Source organism: Nerophis lumbriciformis, linkage group LG14 (assembly GCF_033978685.3).
Source record: "Nerophis lumbriciformis linkage group LG14, RoL_Nlum_v2.1, whole genome shotgun sequence".
NCBI classification, from domain to species: Eukaryota; Metazoa; Chordata; class Actinopteri; order Syngnathiformes; family Syngnathidae; genus Nerophis; species Nerophis lumbriciformis.
The window spans coordinates 42,991,324-43,012,181 of record NC_084561.2 but is presented as its reverse complement, the minus strand read 5'-3'; the positions used below and the strand labels follow the sequence as shown (position 1 = coordinate 43,012,181).

At 46.2% G+C, this 20,858-nt stretch overlaps 1 protein-coding gene across 2 annotated transcripts in view; it reads right to left on the bottom strand.

The window, feature by feature from the left end:
• The window catches only part of LOC133616350 (glutathione hydrolase-like YwrD proenzyme), a 53,505-nt gene that overhangs the window by 8,339 nt on the left and 24,308 nt on the right, over positions 1–20,858 (bottom strand). For both annotated transcript variants that reach the window (XM_061975501.2, XM_061975502.2), the window contains exons 5-9: positions 20,287–20,439; positions 20,123–20,210; positions 14,653–14,824; positions 8,302–8,458; positions 4,036–4,218 (exon numbers count right to left, since the gene is read on the bottom strand). In XM_061975501.2, the coding sequence (XP_061831485.2) occupies positions 4,036–4,218; positions 8,302–8,458; positions 14,653–14,824; positions 20,123–20,210; positions 20,287–20,439 (753 nt within the window). The remainder of the gene's footprint in view (positions 1–4,035; positions 4,219–8,301; positions 8,459–14,652; positions 14,825–20,122; positions 20,211–20,286; positions 20,440–20,858) is intronic.

Sequence of the window (20,858 nt, the reverse complement as noted above, 5' to 3'; positions counted from 1 at the left end):
CCATGGATACCTGGGATTCCAGGCTGTAGCCCCGCAGAATCACTTGCGCCTAGTCCCTCCTTGATCTTGACTGTGTTAACTCTTTTAAAAAACAATTGATGACTTCGCTTTTTAGAAAAGCTTTTAGTAAATGGACTTTTTAACTTTTTAAATTCACTTTTTTTTAATCCTTTCATGATGTTGCCTCTGTTGTTTTAATATATTTGATGTTACCTATGTTTTGTACAGCACTTTGTGATTTTATCTCTAAAAAGCGCTTTATAAATAAAATGTACTTACTTAAAAGACTGCTCTACATGAGGTTCATTGGGATATACCAGGGGTCGGCAACCTTTACCAGTCAAAGAGCCATTTTGACCAGTTTCACAAATTATAGAAAACAATGGGAGCTGCAAATGTTATTTGAAATTTTAAATGAAATAACACTGCATACAAAGTTTTGTTTTTGTTTTGTGATATGTATAAACCAGGGGTCTCAGACACGCTGCCCACACCTTTATATGGAATTTGAAAGCTGGTGCGGCACGCGGGTTGTCAGCGTCATACGTGCCGTGATGGTACAGCATATAGCACCCACTACAACCAGCGTGCCTGATCAGCCACACGTTGTATGGTGTTTCCGCTTGCTCAAGTAGGTGACAGCAAGGCATACTTGGTCAACAACCACACAGGTTACACTGACGGTGGCGGTATAAAAAAATACTATAACACTCTTACTAATAATGCGCCACACTGTGAACCCACACCAAACAAGAATGACAAACACATTTCGGGAGAACATCTGCACAGTAACACAACATAAACACAACAGGACAAATACCCAGAATCCCATGCAGCCCTAACTCTTCCGGGATACATTATACACCCCCGCCCACCTCAACCGACGCACAGAGGGGGGAGGGGGGGAGGGGGGGTTGATGTGTGAGGGAGCGGGGTTGGGGTGGGGGCGGGGTTTGGTGGTAGCAGGGGTGTATAATGTAGCCCGGAAGAGTCAGGGCTGCATGGGATTCTGGGTGTTCGTTCTGTTGTGTTTATGTTGTGTTAAGGTGCAGATGTTCTCCCGAAATGTGTTTGTCATTCTTGTTTGGTTTTGGTTCAAAGTGTGGCGCATTATTAGTAAGAGAGTTAAAGTTGTTTTATATGGTCACCGTCAGTGTAACCTGTGTGGCTGTTGACAAAGTATGCCAAGTGTTGGACTGGCACGCTGTTAATACAGATTGTAGAGAGCACCAAATGTTGTACCATCATGGCACGCCCTTATTATAACTGTAAGGGTGAAAATCGGTGAATATTAATCCCGGGAGTTTTCTGCGAGAGGCACTGAAATCCGGAAGTCTCACGGGAAAATTGGGGGGTTCAGCAAGTAAGCTGCTGAGCCGCATCAGAGTGATCAAAGAGCCGCATGCGGCTCCGGAGCCGCGGGTTGCCGACCCCTGGGATATACAAAGGGCCGATTCCAATAAAAAAAAGGTCAACTGACGTAACTACACACCGTGGAAAGCTATAAGAAGCCATGCTAACCGCTAAACTATAGCTTGTGAATGTAAAACAGAGTTGGGCGGATTGATACAAATATCGACAGTTACGATACCAAGTACAGTAGTGCTTCTCAATGATTTTCTTTTACAGTATGCCCTTCCACCCTCCCTGGGAGGAAGAAAACAATTCACGCCCCACCACAACTGTAAAAAGCGTCATGTGTCTATAAAATCGTTATAAGTACACCTCTGCATAACATTGTGTCCTTATTAACATTAAAGAAGAAAATGTTTAAATAAATAAAGATGAAATTACAACAAATCATCCATCCATCCATCCATCCATCCATCCATCTTCTTCCGCTTATCCGAGGTCGGGTCGCGGGGGCAGCAGCCTAAGCAGGGAAGCCCAGACTTCCCTCTCCCCAGCCACTTCGTCCAGCTCTTCCTGTGGGACCCCGAGGCGTTCCCAGGCCAGCCGGGAGACATAGTCTTCCCAACGTGTCCTGGGTCTTCCCCGCGGCCTCCTACCGGTCGGACGTGCCCTAAACACCTCCCTAGGGAGGCGTTCGGGTGTCATCCTGACCAGATGCCCTAACCACCTCATCTGGCTCTTCTCGATGTGGAGGAGCAGCGGCTTTACTTTGAGCTCCTCCCGGATTTCAGAGCTTCTCACCCAATCTCTAAGGGAGAGCCCCGCCACCCGGCGGAGGAAACTCATTTCGGCCGCTTGTACCCGTGATCTTGTCCTTTCGGTCATAACCCAAAACTCATGACCATAGGTGAGGATGGGAACGTAGATCGATCGGTAAATTGAGAGCTTTGCCTTCCGGCTCAGCTCCTTCTTCACCACAACGGATCGATACAGCGTCCGCATTACTGAAGACGCCGCACCGATCTGCCTGTCGATCTCACGATCCACTCTTCCGTCACTCGTGAACAAGACTCCCAGGTACTTGAACTCCTCCACTTGGGGCAAGATCTCCTCCCCAACCCGGAGATGGCACTCCACCCTTTTCCGGGCGAGAACCATGGACTCGGACTTGGAGGTGCTGATTCTCATCCCAGTCGCTTCACACTCAGCTGCGAACCGATCCAGTGAGAGCTTAAGATCCTGGCCAGATGAAGCCATCAGGACCACATCATCTGCAAAAAGCAGAGACCTAATCCTGCAGCCACCAAACCAGATCCCCTCAACGCCTTGACTGCGCCTAGAAATTCTGTCCATAAAAGTTATGAACAGAATGGGTGACAAAGGGCAGCCTTGGCAGAGTCCAACCCTCACTGGAAACGTGTCCGACTTACTACCGGCAATGCGGACCAAGCTCTGGCACTGATCATACAGGGAGCGGACTGCCACAATCAGACAGTCCGTTACCCCATACTCTCTGAGCACTCCCCACAGGACTTCCCAAGGGACACGGTCGAATGCCTTCTCCAAGTCCACAAAGCACATGTAGACTGGTTGGGCAAACTCCCATGCACCCTCAAGGACCCTGCAGAGAGTATAGAGCTGGTCCACAGTTCCACGACCAGGACGAAAACCACACTGTTCCTCCTGAATCCGAGGTTCGACTATCCGGCGTAGCCTCCTCTCCAGTACACCTGAATAGACCTTACCGGGAAGGCTGAGGAGTGTGATCCCACGATAGTTAGAACACACCCTCCGGTTCCCCTTCTTAAAGAGAGGAACCACCACCCCGGTCTGCCAATCCAGTGGTACCGCCCCAGATGTCCACGCAATGCTGCAGAGTCTTGTCAACAAATCATAACTTTATTCAAATTAGTTTTTAAGTATGTAACAGAAAAGATCAATTTGCCTGAAATTAAATTAAAAAAAATTCTCATTTAGGTTATAGAAAATGTCGACTGATTTCAGCTATTTTATACTGAAAAATAAAATAAATAAATAAACACAATAAATAATAATTAATTTAAATTCATCAGCAACATTAACCCAGGAGCACAAAATATAAAACGCTTTAACCAACAAAACAAAAAATAATGGAACAATTTGTGCAGATTTTTGGAAAAATTAAGATGTGCTTTGTCTTATCTGTGCTTTAAAAAATATGAATGACAATAAAAAGTCTAAGTCTAAGTCTAATGTCCTGATTAATGGCTACAATGAGCACGTTTTGTGAAGCAGGGTTTGAAACGTGACACAGCATTTTTTTTTTGATTGATTGAAACTTTTATTAGTAGATTGCACAGTACAGTACATATTCCGTACAATTGACCACTAAATGGTAACACCCCAATAAGTTTTTCAACTTGTTTAAGTCCACCTTAATCAATTCATGATATTGTTAAAGCCTGTTCTCTGGGGTTACAAGTCAGAAGACAAATTAGGTGCCTTTGTGACTCATTTAAAATGGTTCTATTATCATTTACATCCCAAATAATGTATTGTGCATAACGTGATCGCAAAAGGCTCCAATATCTATCGCGATATAGATTTTAGGCCATACTGCCCATCCCTACCTCACAAGTCATAGAAACGGAACTTGTTCGTAATCTGAGAACCACCTGTTGTCAATTCTGTGTTATTGTATACCTGAACATGTCCTTGCGGTTGCATCATACCACCCATCACTCCCAAGGAGGCAAGGAGGCGGGGTTTCTGGGGGTCAGTTGCACAATCAGTGACAAGTGCAGGTATTATGGTATGAAAAGGCCGTTTTCCACCAGCCACACAATTTACATGGTTATGTTGAAGAGACAAGCCGGCGCCACGATTCTGTAAGGGCAGAAGACAAGATGACATTCAACTAAAATATGACTTTAAATCGTACAACAGTCTGACCCTTGATGTATTTGACTTCATGCTGAGGGGCTTGCTTCCTAAAATAGATAATTGCATCAGTGACATGCAGTCACTAGAGGCCATCATGGAAAGAAAAAAAATGTAAAAAGAAAAAAAAAAATTAAATTGTTATATGTATCCAGTGATTATACTATAAAGTTATTTTCCATTTAACTTCACCAGTTTTAGATTATTTTTATTCAAAATCGCTGAATTTTCACATTTGCCGTTCAAATACTGAGAAGAGACGGTGCGGTGATCAGCAGCCAGTTGAGGCACGTCACTCAGTGCCGCAACATGGATTGCGCAATGACTCGGCTAACTGCTGGCCTGCTGTGCAGTGAGACTGTATTGCTATATGAACTATATTATACATATCCATAGTTTAGTTAGCTGAGGTATATAATGTACAGTGTATTTTGTCAACAACTGTATGTGTGTAAAGTATTTCTTGTGCTGAGCGATCATAAAACGGCTGCAAAAGACGCACTGGCTGAGGCTCGCCTCCTGCACCCCCGCCGTAGAATTGTTGTATCAACTAAAGCCCACACTTAAACTTTCCACCTGCAAGATTGAATCTATTTTAAAAAATTATTTCATAAGAAGCCAAAAAGTGCAAAAACAATAATGTTGGTGTTGGAGGAGTTGTGAATGACTGCAGGGACACAACATTAGATACACCTGCAGACTGCAGGTGTACCTAATTCACAACTCCTCCAACACGAACATTATTGTTTTTGCACTTTTTGGCTTCTTATTAAATAACTTTTGTAACCTATTTTCATGGGCTTTCCTCTTTGTGATGTTAAGTTCCTGTTATGCGCTGTTATACAGTATATGCCTTGAGCTCTTATTTTGAAGGCGCTAAGAGCGGAAGTGATGTCACGTTGCGGAGGTTTTTGAAAGAAGGTAAATAAAGTGGTCCTCGTGTAAACTGGAGCCTCCGTGTTTGTTATTTTGTAGTTTCATACAGTATAGGCGACATTTATAAACCCTCGGTTACACTTTTTTAAATAGATTCAATCTTGCACGTGGAAAGTTTAAGTGAGGGCTTTAGTTGCGGCGCATGGACTTAATTTATAAGTAAAGGTAAGACCATAATAACGTTTTTTTTAATTAAATGTGCTTTTTTGTGTGCTACAGTTTGTATGTGTAAAGTTAAAGTTAAGTTAAAGTACCAATGATTGTCACACACACACTAGGTGTAATGAAATGTGTCCTCTGCATTTGACCCATCCCCTTGATCACCCCCTGGGAGGTGAGGGGAGCAGTGGGCAGCAGCGGCGCCGCGCCTGGGAATCATTTTTGGTGATTTAACCCCCAATTCCAAGCCTTGATGCTGAGTGCCAAGCAGGGAAGAATGCTGGTATGAGCTTTTAAAACATAACCCGTTAACTGCTGCCAATCAAATGGTGAATAAGATACTCTTTAGGGTTCATATGTTTGTAAATCTGACTGTGATGAAGTCAGTGCCTCACCAGCCATCAACCTCACCGCACGTCACTGAATCGCATCCTTGGTCTTTTTATGTGATTATTTTTGGATGGGACTTCTCTCCTCAAACCACTCTATAAAATGGTTGACAACTGGACAAAGACCTGTCTCGCCTGCTTGTAACAGTAGTTACAGTATTATTGTGATACAGCATTTGTTTTCCAATTTTTGTCGGAATCCAGTGCTTATAATATTAATATAAACCAATAATATATAAAAAAAAATTGATCAAATCTCAATTTGACTCAAAGTAACTGAATGAAATACGCCTAAAAATATAGCAGCGTTCTGAAGAAGCTACCGCAAATTCAGGCATTATCAAACACAAAACAACCCTGCGAAATCTTGGAGGGACTGTGCGCTATCGTGCATATCATACACAAAATACAGTACTGCAGTGTTTTTCAACCACTGTGCCGGTGCCGTGAGATACAGTCGGGTGTGCCGTGGGAGATTGTCTAATTTCACCTATTTGGGGTAAAAAATATTGTTTGCAAACCAGTAATTATAGTCTGCAAATGATGTGTTGATTTTGAGTGTCTGTGTTGTCTAGAGCTCGGCAGAGTAACCGTGTAATACTCTTCCATATCAGTAGGTGGCAGCCGGTGCTAATTGCTTTGTAGATGTCGGAAACAGCGGGAGGCAGTGTGCAGGTAAAATTGTGTCTAATGCTTAAACCAAAAATAAACAAAAGGTGAGTGCCCCCTAAGAAAAGGCATTGAAGCTTAAGGAAGGCTATGCAGAACGAAAGTACAACTGAACTGGCTACAAAGTAAACAAAAACAGAATGCTGGACGACAGCAAAGACTTACAGTGGACCAAAGACGGCGTCCACAAAGTACAACCGAACATGACATGACGATCAACAATGTCCCCACAAAGAAGGATAAAAACAACTGAAATATTCTTGATTGCTAAAACAAAGTAGATGCGGGAAATATCGCTCAAAGGAAGACATGAAACTGCTACAGGAAAATACCAAAATAAAGAGAAAAAGCCACCAAAATAGGAAGGCAAGACAAGAACTAAAACACTACACACAAGAAAACAGCAAAAAACTCAAAATAAGTCAGGGTGTGATGTGACAGGTGGTGACAGTACACCTACGTTGAGACAAGAGCTATATTATTTTCGGGTCTCCCTATGTCTAGCATTAAAAGATTACAGTTGGTACAAAATGCGGCTGCTAGACTTTTGACAAGAACAAGAAAGTTTGATCATATTACGCCTATACTGTATATAACTTTATATACATATATATATATATATATATATATATATATATATATATATATATATATATACCTATACTGGCTCACCTGCACTGGCTTCCTGTGCACTTAAGATGTGACTTTAAGGTTTTACTACTTACGTATAAAATAGTACACGGTCTAGCTCCGTCCTATCTTGCCGATTGTATTGTACCATATGTCCCGGCAAGAAATCTGCGTTCAAAGAACTCCGGCTTATTAGTGATTCCCAGAGCCCAAAAAAAGTCTGCGGGCTGTAGAGCGTTTTCTATTGGGGCTCCAGTACTATGGAATGCCCTCCCGGTAACAATTAGAGATGCTACCTCAGTAGAAACATTTAAGTCCCATCTCAAAACTCATTTGTATACTCTAGCCTTTGAATAGCCCCCCTTTTTTAGACCAGTTGATCTGCCGTTTCTTTTCTTTTCTCCTCTGCTCCCCCCTATCCCTTGTGGAAGGGGAGACACACAGATACGGTGGCCATGGATGGGGTGCTGGCTGTCCGGGGTCGGGACCCGGGGTGGACCGCTCGCCTGTATATCGGTTGGGAACATCTCTGCGCTGCTGACCCGTCTCCGCTCGGGATGGTTTCCTGCTGACCCCACTGTGGACTGGACTCTTACTGTTATGCTGGATCCACTATGGACTGTACTCTCACAATATTATGTTAGACCCACTCGACATCCATTGCATTCGGTCTCCCTAGGGGGGGGGTTACCCACATATGCGGTCCTCTCCAAGGTTTCTCATAGTCATTCACATCGACGTCCCACTGGGGTGAGTTTTTCCTTGCCCTTATGTGGGCTCTGTACCGAGGATGTCGTTGTGGCTTGTGCAGCCCTTTGAGACACTTGTGATTTAGGGCTATATAAATAAACATTGATTGATAAACATTGATTGATATTGATGCATGCTTGGTTATGCTTTAAAGTCATACCCAACAATTGCGACGACGACTTTTTATTGTCAACTGAGTTTCGTTTTTTTAATGATTTCTGCTGGAGGTGTGCCTCCGGATTTTTTCAACGCAAAAAATGTGCCTTGGCTCAAAAAAAGGTTGAAAAACACTGCAGTACTGTACTTGCGTGCAGACAGAGGTGACATTGTTATCAAATGTCACCATGCAAAATAGATACTAAAATATGAAAATGCAAAAAGCATACCTGAAGCTGAGTTACTAACACTGTCTAAGCGTCTATGTTTGCTTGTCATTAACATTAGTAACTGTTGCAGAACCCATGTACACACAGAAACAAACACTGCACCACCAGACCTGTAGAGAGAAACCGCAATCCTTCGGGACAAGACCAGTTCCAAAGCAGTGATATGTGCTGTTGATAAAAGAACAGGCATTCCCTTGACAGTCAACCACACAGAAATACACTGTGTCACTTCCGGTCATCGGGGCTGGCTCCACCCCTTCCATGAACCTAGCAGACACAAAATATCAACATAAATCTGATTTGTGTTGTCTTTTATTGATTTGACTGTAACGTTAAACTTGATTAAAAGAAGAATGCACTTAAATTAGCTATTCTTTTCCACAAACATGATACACTATATTGCCAAAAGTATTTGGCCACCCATCCAAATGATGAGAATCAGGTGTCCTAATCGCTTGGCCCGGCCACAGGTGTATCAAATCAAGCACTTAGGCATGGAGACTGTTTCTACAAACATTTGTGAAAGAATGGGCCGCTCTCAGTGATTTCCAGCGTGGAACTGTCATAGGATGCCACCTGTGCAACAAATCCAGTCGTGAAATTTCCTAACTCCTAAATTGTCCAAAGTCAACAGTCGGCTTTATTAGAAGAAAATGGAAAAATTTGGGAACAACAGCAACTCAGCCACCAAGTGGTAGGCTACGTAAACTGACAAAGAGGGGTCAGCGGATGCTGAAGCGCATAGTGCAAAGAGGTCGCCGACTTTCTGCACAGTCAGTTGCTACAGAGCTCCAAACTTCATGTGACCTTCCAATTAGCCCACGTACAGTACGCAGAGAGCTTCATGCAATGGGTTTCCATGGCCGAGCAGCTGCATCTAAGCCATACATCACCAAGTCCAATGCAAAATGTCTGATGCAGTGGTGTAAAGCACGTCACCACTGGACTTTAGAGCAGTGGAGACGCCTTCTCTGGAGTGATGAATCATGCTTTTCCATCTGGCAATCTGATGAACCAGTCTGGGTTTGGAGGTTGCCAGGAGAACACTACATTTTGGAGTGAAATTTGGTGGAGGAGGAATTATGGTGTGGGGTTGTTTTTCAGGAGTTGGGCTTGGCCCCTTAGTTTCAGTGAAAGGAACTTTGAATGCTCCAGGAAACCAAAACATTTTAGATGTGGGGAGGCGGGGCCGGCGGACCGACGGCGCCCGCTTCAAGATGGTGGCGTGGACGAGCGAGCGGCAAGGCGGGGCGCGCTGGGAGCGACGCCGCAATCAGCATAATCAGGTGCGTGGAACACGCAGCTGTGGACAGTGCAATCACCCTCTCGGACCGTATAAGAGGGCGAGAGTCGTGAACATCGGGAAGAGAGACGGGGAAAGACGGCGGACGGGAGGAAACCATCCTCTGCTACCACGCGAACGACGGCGACGTGCTGCTGAAAAGCAGATGGCGAACGACGGCGACGTGCTGCTGAAAAGCAGACGCGAACGACGGCTACGTGCTGCTGAAAAGCAGACGGCGAACGACAGCGACGTGCTGCTGAAAAGCAGACGGCGGACGGGAGGAAACCATCCTCTGCTACCACGCGAACGACGGCGACGTGCTGCTGAAAAGCAGATGGCGAACGACGGCGACGTGCTGCTGAAAAGTAGACGCGAACGACGGCTACGTGCTGCTGAAAAGCAGACGGCGAACGACAGCGACGTGCTGCTGAAAAGCAGACGGCGGACGGGAGGAAACCATCCTCTGCTACCACGCGAACAATGGCGACGTGCTGCTGAAAAGTAGACGGCGAACGACAGCGACGTGGTGCTGAAAAGTAGACGCGAACGACGGCTACGTGCTGCTGAAAAGCAGACGGCGGACGGGAGGAAACCATCCTCTGCTACCATGCGAACGACGGCGACGTGCTGCTGAAAAGTAGACAGCGAACGACAGCGACGTGCTGCTGAAAAGTAGACGGCGAACGACGACGACGTGCTGCAGAAAAGCAGACGGCGAACGACAGCGACGTGCTGCTGAAAAGCAGACGGCGGACGGGAGGAAACCATCCTCTGCTACCACGCGAACGACGGCGACGTGCTGCTGAAAAGCAGATGCCGAACGACGGCGACGTGCTGCTGAAAAGTAGACGCGAACGACGGCTACGTGCTGCTGAAAAGCAGACGGCGAACGACAGCGACGTGCTGCTGAAAAGCAGACGGCGGACGGGAGGAAACCATCCTCTGCTACCACGCGAACGACGGCGACGTGCTGCTGAAAAGCAGATGGCGAACGACGGCGACGTGCTGCTGAAAAGTAGACGCGAACGACGGCTACGTGCTGCTGAAAAGCAGACGGCGGACGGGAGGAAACCATCCTCTGCTACCACGCGAACGACGGCGACGTGCTGCTGAAAAGCAGATGGCGAACGACGGCGACGTGCTGCTGAAAAGTAGACGCGAACGACGGCTACGTGCTGCTGAAAAGCAGACGGCGAACGGCAGCGACGTGCTGCTGAAAAGCAGACGGCGGACGGGAGGAAACCATCCTCTGCTACCACGCGAACGACGGCGACGTGCTGCTGAAAAGCAGACGGCGAACGACAGCGACGTGGTGCTGAAAAGTAGACGCGAACAACGGCTACGTGCTGCTGAAAAGCAGACGGCGAACGACAGCGACGTGCTGCTGAAAAGCAGACGGCGGACGGGAGGAAACCATCCTCTGCTACCACGCGAACGACGGCGACGTGCTGCTGAAAAGCAGATGGCGAACGACGGCGACGTGCTGCTGAAAAGTAGACGCGAACGACGGCTACGTGCTGCTGAAAAGCAGACGGCGAACGACAGCGACGTGCTGCTGAAAAGCAGACGGCGGACGGGAGGAAACCATCCTCTGCTACCACGCGAACGACGGCGACGTGCTGCTGAAATGTAGACGGCGAACGACGGCGACGTGCTGCTGAAAAGTAGACGCGAACGACGGCTACGTGCTGCTGAAAAGCAGACGGCGGACGGGAGGAAACCATCCTCTGCTACCACGCGAACAACGGCGACGTGCTGCTGAAAAGTAGACGGCGAACGACGGCGACGTGCTGCTGAAAAGTAGACGCGAACGACGGCTACGTGCTGCTGAAAAGTAGACGGCGGACGGGAGGAAACCATCCTCTGCTACCACGCGAACGACGGCGACGTGCTGCTGAAAAGCAGATGGCGAACGACGGCGACGTGCTGCTGAAAAGTAGACGCGAACGACGGCTACGTGCTGCTGAAAAGCAGACGGCGAACGACAGCGACGTGCTGCTGAAAAGCAGACGGCGGACGGGAGGAAACCATCCTCTGCTACCACGCGAACGACGGCGACGTGCTGCTGAAAAGCAGATGGCGAACGACGGCGACGTGCTGCTGAAAAGTAGACGCGAACGACGGCTACGTGCTGCTGAAAAGCAGACGGCGAACGACAGCGACGTGCTGCTGAAAAGCAGACGGCGGACGGGAGGAAACCATCCTCTGCTACCACGCGAACGACGGCGACGTGCTGCTGAAAAGCAGATGGCGAACGACGGCGACGTGCTGCTGAAAAGTAGACGCGAACGACTGCTACGTGCTGCTGAAAAGCAGACGGCGAACGACAGCGACGTGCTGCTGAAAAGCAGACGGCGGACGGGAGGAAACCATCCTCTGCTACCACGCGAACGACGGCGACGTGCTGCTGAAAAGCAGATGGCGAACGACGGCGACGTGCTGCTGAAAAGTAGACGCGAACGACGGCTACGTGCTGCTGAAAAGCAGACGGCGGACGGGAGGAAACCATCCTCTGCTACCACGCGAACAACGGCGACGTGCTGCTGAAAAGTAGACGCGAACGACGGCTATGTGCTGCTGAAAAGCAGACGGCGAACGACAGCGACGTGCTGCTGAACAGCAGACGGCGGACGGGAGGAAACCATCCTCTGCTACCACGCGAACGACGGCGACGTGCTGCTGAAAAGCAGATGGCGAACGACGGCGACGTGCTGCTGAAAAGTAGACGCGAACGACGACGACGTGCTGCTGAAAAGCAGACGGCGAACGACAGCGACGTGCTGCTGAAAAGCAGACGGCGGACGGGAGGAAACCATCCTCTGCTACCACGCGAACGACGGCGACGTGCTGCTGAAAAGCAGATGGCGAACGACGGCGACGTGCTGCTGAAAAGTAGACGCGAACGACGGCTACGTGCTGCTGAAAAGCAGACGGCGGACGGGAGGAAACCAACCTCTGCTACCACGCGAACGACGGAGACGTGCTGCTGAAAAGCAGATGGCGAACGACGGCGACGTGCTGCTGAAAAGTAGACGCGAACGACGGCTACGTGCTGCTGAAAAGCAGACGGCGAACGGGAGGAAACCATCCTCTGCTACCACGCGAACGACGGCGACGTGCTGCTGAAAAGCAGATGGCGAACGACGGCGACATGCTGCTGAAAAGCAGATGGCGAACGACAGCGACGTGCTGCTGAAAAGCAGACGGCGGACGGGAGGAAACCATCCTCTGCTACCACGCGAACGACGGCGACGTGCTGCTGAAAAGCAGATGGCAAACGACGGCAACGTGCTGCTGAAAGGTAGACGCGAACGACGGCTATGTGCTGCTGAAAAGCAGACGGCGAACGACAACGACGTGCTGCTGAAAAGCAGACGGCGGACGGGAGGAAACCATCCTCTGCTACCACACGAACGACGGCGACGTGCTGCTGAAAAGCAGATGGCGAACGACGGCGACGTGCTGCTGAAAAGTAGACGCGAACGACGGCTACGAGCTGCTGAAAAGCAGACGGCGGACGGGAGGAAACCATCCTCTGCTACCACGCGAACAACGGCGACGTGCTGCTGAAAAGTAGACGGCGAACGACGGCGACGTGCTGCTGAAAAGTAGACGCGAACGACGGCTACGTGCTGCTGAAAAGCAGACAGCGGGCGGGAGGAAACCATCCTCTGCTACCACGCGAACGACGGCGACGTGCTGCTGAAAAGCAGATGGCGAACGACGGCGACGTGCTGCTGAAAAGTAGACGCGAACGACGGCTACGTGCTGCTGAAAAGCAGACGGCGAACGACAGCGACGTGCTGCTGAAAAGCAGACGGCGGACGGGAGGAAACCATCCTCTGCTACCACGCGAACGACGGCGACGTGCTGCTGAAAAGCAGATGGCGAACGACAGCGACGTGCTGCTGAAAAGTAGACGGCGAACGACGACGACGTGCTGCTGAAAAGCAGACGGCGAACGACAGCGAACGACGGCGACGTGCTGCTGAAAAGCAGACGGCGGACGGGAGGAAACCATCCTCTGCTACCACGCGAACGACGGCGACGTGCTGCTGAAAAGCAGATGGCGAACGACGGCGACGTGCTGCTGAAAAGTAGACGCGAACGACGGCTACGTGCTGCTGAAAAGCAGACGGCGAACGACAGCGACGTGCTGCTGAAAAGCAGACGGCGGACGGGAGGAAACCATCCTCTGCTACCACGCGAACGACGGCGACGTGCTGCTGAAAAGTAGACGGCGAACAACGGCGACGTGCTGCTGAAAAGCAGACGGCGGACGGAAGGAAACCATTCGTGTGCTCACGTAAGAAAAGGCAGCTGCTGAAAAGCACGCCAAAGACTCTGTTATTGAAATAATAAAGAAGTCTAAACCGTCTCACGACAATGTCTTCCCTGGATGGTCCTGAGAACCCGCACGGCAGTTAGGACTGCCACATTGGACAATTCCATGCTCCCAACCTTGTGGGAACAGTTTGGAGCGGGCCCCTTCCTCTTCCAACATGACTGTGCACCAGTGCACAAAGCAAGGTCCATAAAGACATGGATGACAGAGTCTGGTGTGGATGAACTTGACTGGCCTGCACAGAGTCCTGACCTGAACCCGATAGAACACCTTTTGGGATGAATTAGAACGGAGACTGAGAGCCAGGCCTTCTCCACCAACATCAGTGTGTGACCTCAACAATGCGCTTTTGGGAAGAATGGTGGAAAATACCTATAAAAACACTCCACAACCTTGTGGACAGCCTTCCCAGAAGAGTTGAAGCTGTAATAGCTGCAAAAGGTGGACCCACATCATATTGAACCCTATGGGGGTTCATATGTGAGTCAAGGCAGGTAGCCAAACACTTTTGGCAATATAGTGTATTTGTGTATGTCCTCCTTTAATCATAGGGTGACCCTGACTTTCTATGCCACATGATTACAGCTACTGTGTGTGTGAATGTGTGTACGAGATGCTTTCATTATTCTTCCATGTCATTTGTCATATAATGTATTTCCTTACAACTAGATCAGAGTCTATCCTGAATACACAGGCACACACGAAGCTGACAGGACAGTAAAGGAGAGACAAAGCATTGTGAGGGGAAGTGAATGTCTCTACTCTTATCTAAAGTCAACAGAGTGCGACAGGCACACACTGGTACCAACAGAAACTCTCAGGAACACGTACCTGTCCATGCGGATGAGCTTTGACCGTTGGCGGCTGCAGCTTTTGTTCAAGAGGGCTTTCACGGGAACGGTGGCATGGTCCGGGTCGCCCACGTAATGCGAAGCGTCTGTTTGGGCCAAGCGTACAGCCTCCACCAAAATATGGATGTAGTCTGAACTATTGTGACCTAAGTCTGCAAACAAACACAGCACTTCAACGACATACGTCCTGGTTTCAAACAAACACTTTTCATCCTCCAACAAATGCCTTACGCCGAGCAAAACCTCTGTCATGTTCAAACACTGAGGACATCTATTAAACAAGACAAAAGGCAAGGAATCAAACAGAGACAGAATTCAATTTGGACTCAATATTGAGGAGAGACATGGCCACTGCACTCTCTGTACAGTACCGGACCACGCTCTGACGAAGAAGGTTTTCGTCTCCTCTTTTATTCAGATGTTCAATGTTCACGCACCAACACATGTCACAGCAGGAATGGGAAGTATGTAAAACAGTCATTGTTTTCGGTCGCTTTGAAGACCAAGAAGAGGATTTCTCGGGCTTGGGCTCTTCCTGGATCCAGCTGGGGCAGGTGTTGGAGGACTATGGATAACCCCTCCCGTCTCCTGACCACAGCGACTTCAAGAGGGCAGCGGGTCGTAAATAGCGTTGACCTCGGTTACCAAATAGTTGGAAGAGAGTTTGTGAAATACTTCAGAGAGAGTTCGTTTAACACTTCAAAGAGAGTTCCTCTGGAAGTTGAGCAGATCCTGCCATCTGTCCGTGTTGAAATCACAGTGGCGTTTCACGAGCCTTCTTCCTCTTGTTAGGCCTCAAAAGACAGCCTTCATCTTCTTATCAGGAACATAATGTAATACGTTTCTTTTGTGATAACTTACAAACAATTATTCCAACAACCTCCAACGCCAAATGTCCCAAAAGTTGCACAATCTTGAGTTTAACCCAAAAGGGTCAGACACAATTTCGGAGGCCAAAAAATCCTGAGATGTCGGCAAATAATACGATGGAGCATTTGATGACTCAACCCCACGAGTGTGTGTTTGCTTTTTATTTGGCTTGATGTGGTGTTTTTGGGGCGGTGTAGCTCGGTTGGTAGAGTGGCCGTGCCAGCAACTTGAGGGTTCCAGGTTCGATCCTAGTCACTGCCGTTGTGTCCTTGGGCAAGACACTTTACCCACCTGCTCCCAGTGCCACCCACACTGCTTTAAATGTAACTTAGATATTGGATTTCACTATGTAAAAGCGCTTTGAGTCACTAGAGAAAAGCGCTATATAAATATAATTCACTTCACTAATTCACTTGTTTTTTGTGTGTGTGACAACACCCCTTAAAAGTATTAGTGATTGCAGAGAAGAGAAATATGATGATGACCACAGAGCTGAAAATAGGACTTATTTCACAACTTTTTGTGCACTATTTACCTAGCAGTTACTAACGTACGATAAACAGCTTGTAGTCGCGTGTATAATAGCTAATTACTACCTATTTGGAACCGTGATCGCGGGGCACCTGCTGATTGTGCTGGGCATTGCTCTAGTGCAGTGGTTTTCAACCTTTTTTCAGCGATGTACCCCCTGTGAACATTTTTTAAATTCAAGTACCCCCTAATCAGAGCAAAGCATTTTTGGTTGAAAAAAAGAGATAAAGAAGTAAAGTACAGCACTATGTCATCAGTTTCTGATTTATTAAATTGTATAACAGTGCAAAATATTGCTCATTTGTAGTGGTCTTTTTTGAACTATTTGGAAAAAAGATATACAAATAACTAAAAACTTGTAGAAAAATAAACAAGTGATTAAATTATAAATAAAGATTTCTACACATAGAAGTAATCATCAACTTAAAGTGCCTTCTTTAGGGATTGTAATAGAGATCCATCTGGATTCATGAACTTAATTCTAAACATTCCTTCACAAAAAAAGAAATCTTTAACATCAATATTTATGGAACGTGTCCACAAAAAATCTACCTGTCAACACTGAATATTGCATTGTTGCATTTCTTTTCACAGTTCTTTTTGACAGACATTTTAGTGAGGGTCAAACCATCATGGCTTGGTGGAAACTCTGCAGGTTTATGGTAATGAATGGAATAGCCTACTTGATTTGATGTTCAGTTTATGAACTTACATTCATATTTTGTTGAAGTATTATTCAATAAATATATTTATAAAGAATTTTTGAATTGTTGCTATTTTTAGAATATTTTTTAAAAATCTCACGTACCCCTTGGCATACCTTCAAGTACCCCCAGGAGTACACGTACCCCCATTTGAGAACCACTGCTCTAGTGCATCGTCAAATTCGTAAGTCACTCAAGGAGCCCAAAGGCTGTTTGTCGCAATGGAAGGATCGGGCCGGGCTGTGAGATCACAGTCTGGGGCGATTTCTGAACTGAATCACAAGATGGATCACATCATGGAAAAGCTGGTTGAAAGGGAAAAATTGGATATGAGGGCCGGCATGGAATAGAACAGACAAGCCATTGTAATGTCTGCTCGCGGAAAAACTAAATCCTAATCTACGATTTGACTCCCTCGAATGGCCTTGATGCAACAACAGGAGCAGGCTGTTCTGAAAACATCCCCCCGAGGACTCCTCAATGATGGACGCTTTTGACCTGCCTCCCTCCTCAACGACACCTGGAGTCGAAATGTTGCTTGCATGCAGAACGGCCCCAGGCCTATGGACACTACATCAACACACCCAAGACCCACGCCTTCACCACCGCTTGATTCCCCTTCGGGGTGATGGACGGCTGGCAGCGCTTTATAGCAGCAGTCGACCTCCGGAGTTCCAACTCCCCCTCCCCTCTGTTGTGGGCATGGCATGGAGGTTGTTTCCCACTCCAGACTAGGCCCCCTTGGGAGCCCAGTCTAGATTGTATTTTTTGACTCATCTTTTTCCCCAGCGTTTTAACTTTTTCCCCATCTTTTACGGGGCGCCTTGTGGCGACCCATCAGCGTTCCTGTTCTGTAACCCTGTACACTGTTTGTTTGTCTAATCTTGAACGGGTTTGTGCTGAAAACATAGTTTTGTTGTACTTGTGCAATGACAATAAAGACCTATCTATCTATCTATCTATCTATTAAAGTGACCAAATGAGCTCTTCTAGTTTTCTCCTCTATCAGCTATCTTCAAGGGGTGAGTAGTTTATACTTTAATGTAGTTTTATTTTACAGTGAATAAATTTTTTTGTATAAATCGTTAACCTTGTTAATATTGCTAAAATGATTATCCACAAAGCAAACTACCGTATTTTTCGGAGTATAGGTCGCACCGGAGTATAAGTCGCACCTGCCGAAAATGCATAATAAAGAAGGAAAAAAACATATGTCAGTGTTTCCCACAGGACAGGCATCTATTTGTGGTGGTGTGGTCGGGGGGTGGCGGCGGCAGCGGCGATGACCAAGAAGAACGCGGAGTTGGAATATAATTACAACATTTTATGTACATATTTATATACAGATTTGAACAATTAGTGATTCACTGAAATATATTTATTAATTGTGGTTCTTACAAAAAATATATCTTGTAAAATATAAAAGCTAAAATGTCTCTTAAAGCTCTGCCCCTTTAATTAGTGAATACTAAATACATTAACTTTAGCCTACTACTACAACCATATTATTTACCAGCAACATGAAGTGAAACAGAGGCAGAGGTGTCCTGCCACAGTCAGTCAACCTCCTCCTCCTCCTCCTCCTGCTGCTGCTGAACAGGTCGCACCTGTGGTCCGGACTGTAGGCCTACCTCCTCTCCAAGTCGAGCCCTTTTCGGCCGTTGAAAATATTTTTCTATACTCATCTGTGTGAAGGAGTGAACATCCAACATTAGAATTTATTACTAACGAGCAGAACCGCTCTGCCGTCTAACCTTAAGCGGCAGCAGCTCAACACATGCAGGGTTCAACGTTAAGCTTTTTTTCTACTTGCCTGACTTCTCAAATCTACTTGCCCCAATATTTTTACTTGTCCTGCCTAGGTTTTTTTCTGGCTGTGTAGTGCTCATGGCTTATATCTTACTAAAATTCTTCCCGTTGACTATTTACAACACTACACAGTATTTATTATTATTATTATTATTATTATCTATAATTACATTTAAATGGCATTGCATACATGTAAAATTAAATGCTATTTCACATTATTTGACCAGTAGCAGTTACACCCATCTGAACAGGTCAGCCACCTGTTTAAAGCCCGATCACAGTTGAAATCTTGAAATGAAGGGCCTTTAATGGCCAAAACATTAACCTGGACAACATTTTAACAGCTGGTTGGCTCAGATTTTATTCTTTTCATTGCATTCACATGCTGCAGTGGACAGTGGACAATTTAGCTTCAGTCCACGTGTGTTTATTGACAACAGGGTTACCGTATAACCTGGACACGTTAGCTTGTCGGTATGAAAACAGGTGACTGTTACTAAGTGCGTCTGCCCCGGACCCCGAGTCAAACAGCGGCGGTGTTAATGAAGCAGCGTCAGGCTGCTCACCGTCAGTGAAACGCTCGGTGAAATCGCGGATTAACGTTAAATATATGACGAGCCGCGAGCGATGCAGCTATAACCTATCTACCTATAACCTATATTACCCTCGTATTTTGATCCCGTCCGTCCGTCCGTCCCTCTTCTTCTTCTTCTTCTGGCCCACCAGGTGAATTAAGTGCTATTGGCGGAGTTACAATGCATAGTAGGCTACCGCCACCTACTGCACCGGAGTTGTAACTACAAGGTACATTCACAGACAGTCCCATTGCTTTTATGAGCGGTCGAGCGAGTCAAAAGCCGAAAAATCCATTTGTGGCGGACGTAATTCTTTTGTGGCGGGCCGCCACAAATAAATGAATGTGTGGGAAACACTGTATATAAGTCGCACTGGAGCCCGGCCAAACTATGAAAAAAACTGTGACTTATAGTCCGAAAAATAAGGTATAATTTGCTACCCAAGAATGTACAACAATTCTTCTCAAAACAAAGAGGAGAAATAAAATCTTAGAGAAAAATTAAATTTAAAACATTTGTACGCACGTACTACACTTAAGACCTTCAGTATATCCGTATGTGGAATTAAATGATGGGATGGATTAAGCAAAGGAATCAAACAACGTACTAATATAATCCACTTCAAGAAACTCTTCAAACTTAAAGTGTTTACAAAGATAAACATTCTGAATTTATTCCATCCATCCATTGATTTCAAAATAATCTTACTCATCTCACTGTATGAAATATAACTTACTTCACCGAGTATTATTTATTTTTTATTTTTTTTATTGTGATTACGTATGGAGTATATTGGGAATAAATTGAGAACAGGAAGTGAACAAAAGTTTTAGCAACTGTTCTGTAAAAGAAAAGCTCTGCTTCTTTCTACTGTTGAAAAGTGAAACTGGAAATTGTGATGTATCATGTTGTATGCATGCATGTTCCAAATAAACTCAAACTCAATATTATTTACGTTCACCTTTGAGAGGAAAGTTCTCCAGGATGTTGAGCAGCAGCAGGGCAGCCAAGCCTTGACTGTTGGGAGGAGGCTCCCATAGACGCACACCCTTAGCACACAATGGAGTCACTTTCTGCGCTGAACATGTTATTCAAAGGGAGATACAACACGCAACTTAAACTCACCTTGTACGTTGTACTGATGGGAGCGACTAACTCACTTTGGTGACTTTTGAGGTCATCCAAGGTCATGACTCCTCCATGTTGGGCGATAATGTCAACGGTGGCTTGAGCCACTCTGCCCTGGTAGATTGCTTCTTTTCCACGCTCCCCAAACTCCTGCTGACACAATGTAGCATGTATTACATAAGAAAACACAAATACAACACAAACTTGAAATAAGTTGCTAATTAAAGACATGTAAAAATTACACGGATATGACCCAAGCTACCTTTAACATCTTAGATCAGAGGTGCTCACACTTTTTCTGCAGGCGAGCTACTTTTCAATTGATCAAGTCGTGGGGATCTACCTCATTCATATATATAATTTATATTTACTTATTTATGAAATATATGTTTTTGTTAATAAGTTAAAGGTGTTTAATGATAATGCATGCATGTTTAACACATAGTTAATATTGTTAATAAATTAAAGGTGTTTAATGATAATACAAGAATGTTTAATACATATAGTTAATATTGTTAATACATTAAAGGTGTTTAAAGATAATACAAGCATGTTTAATACATATAGTT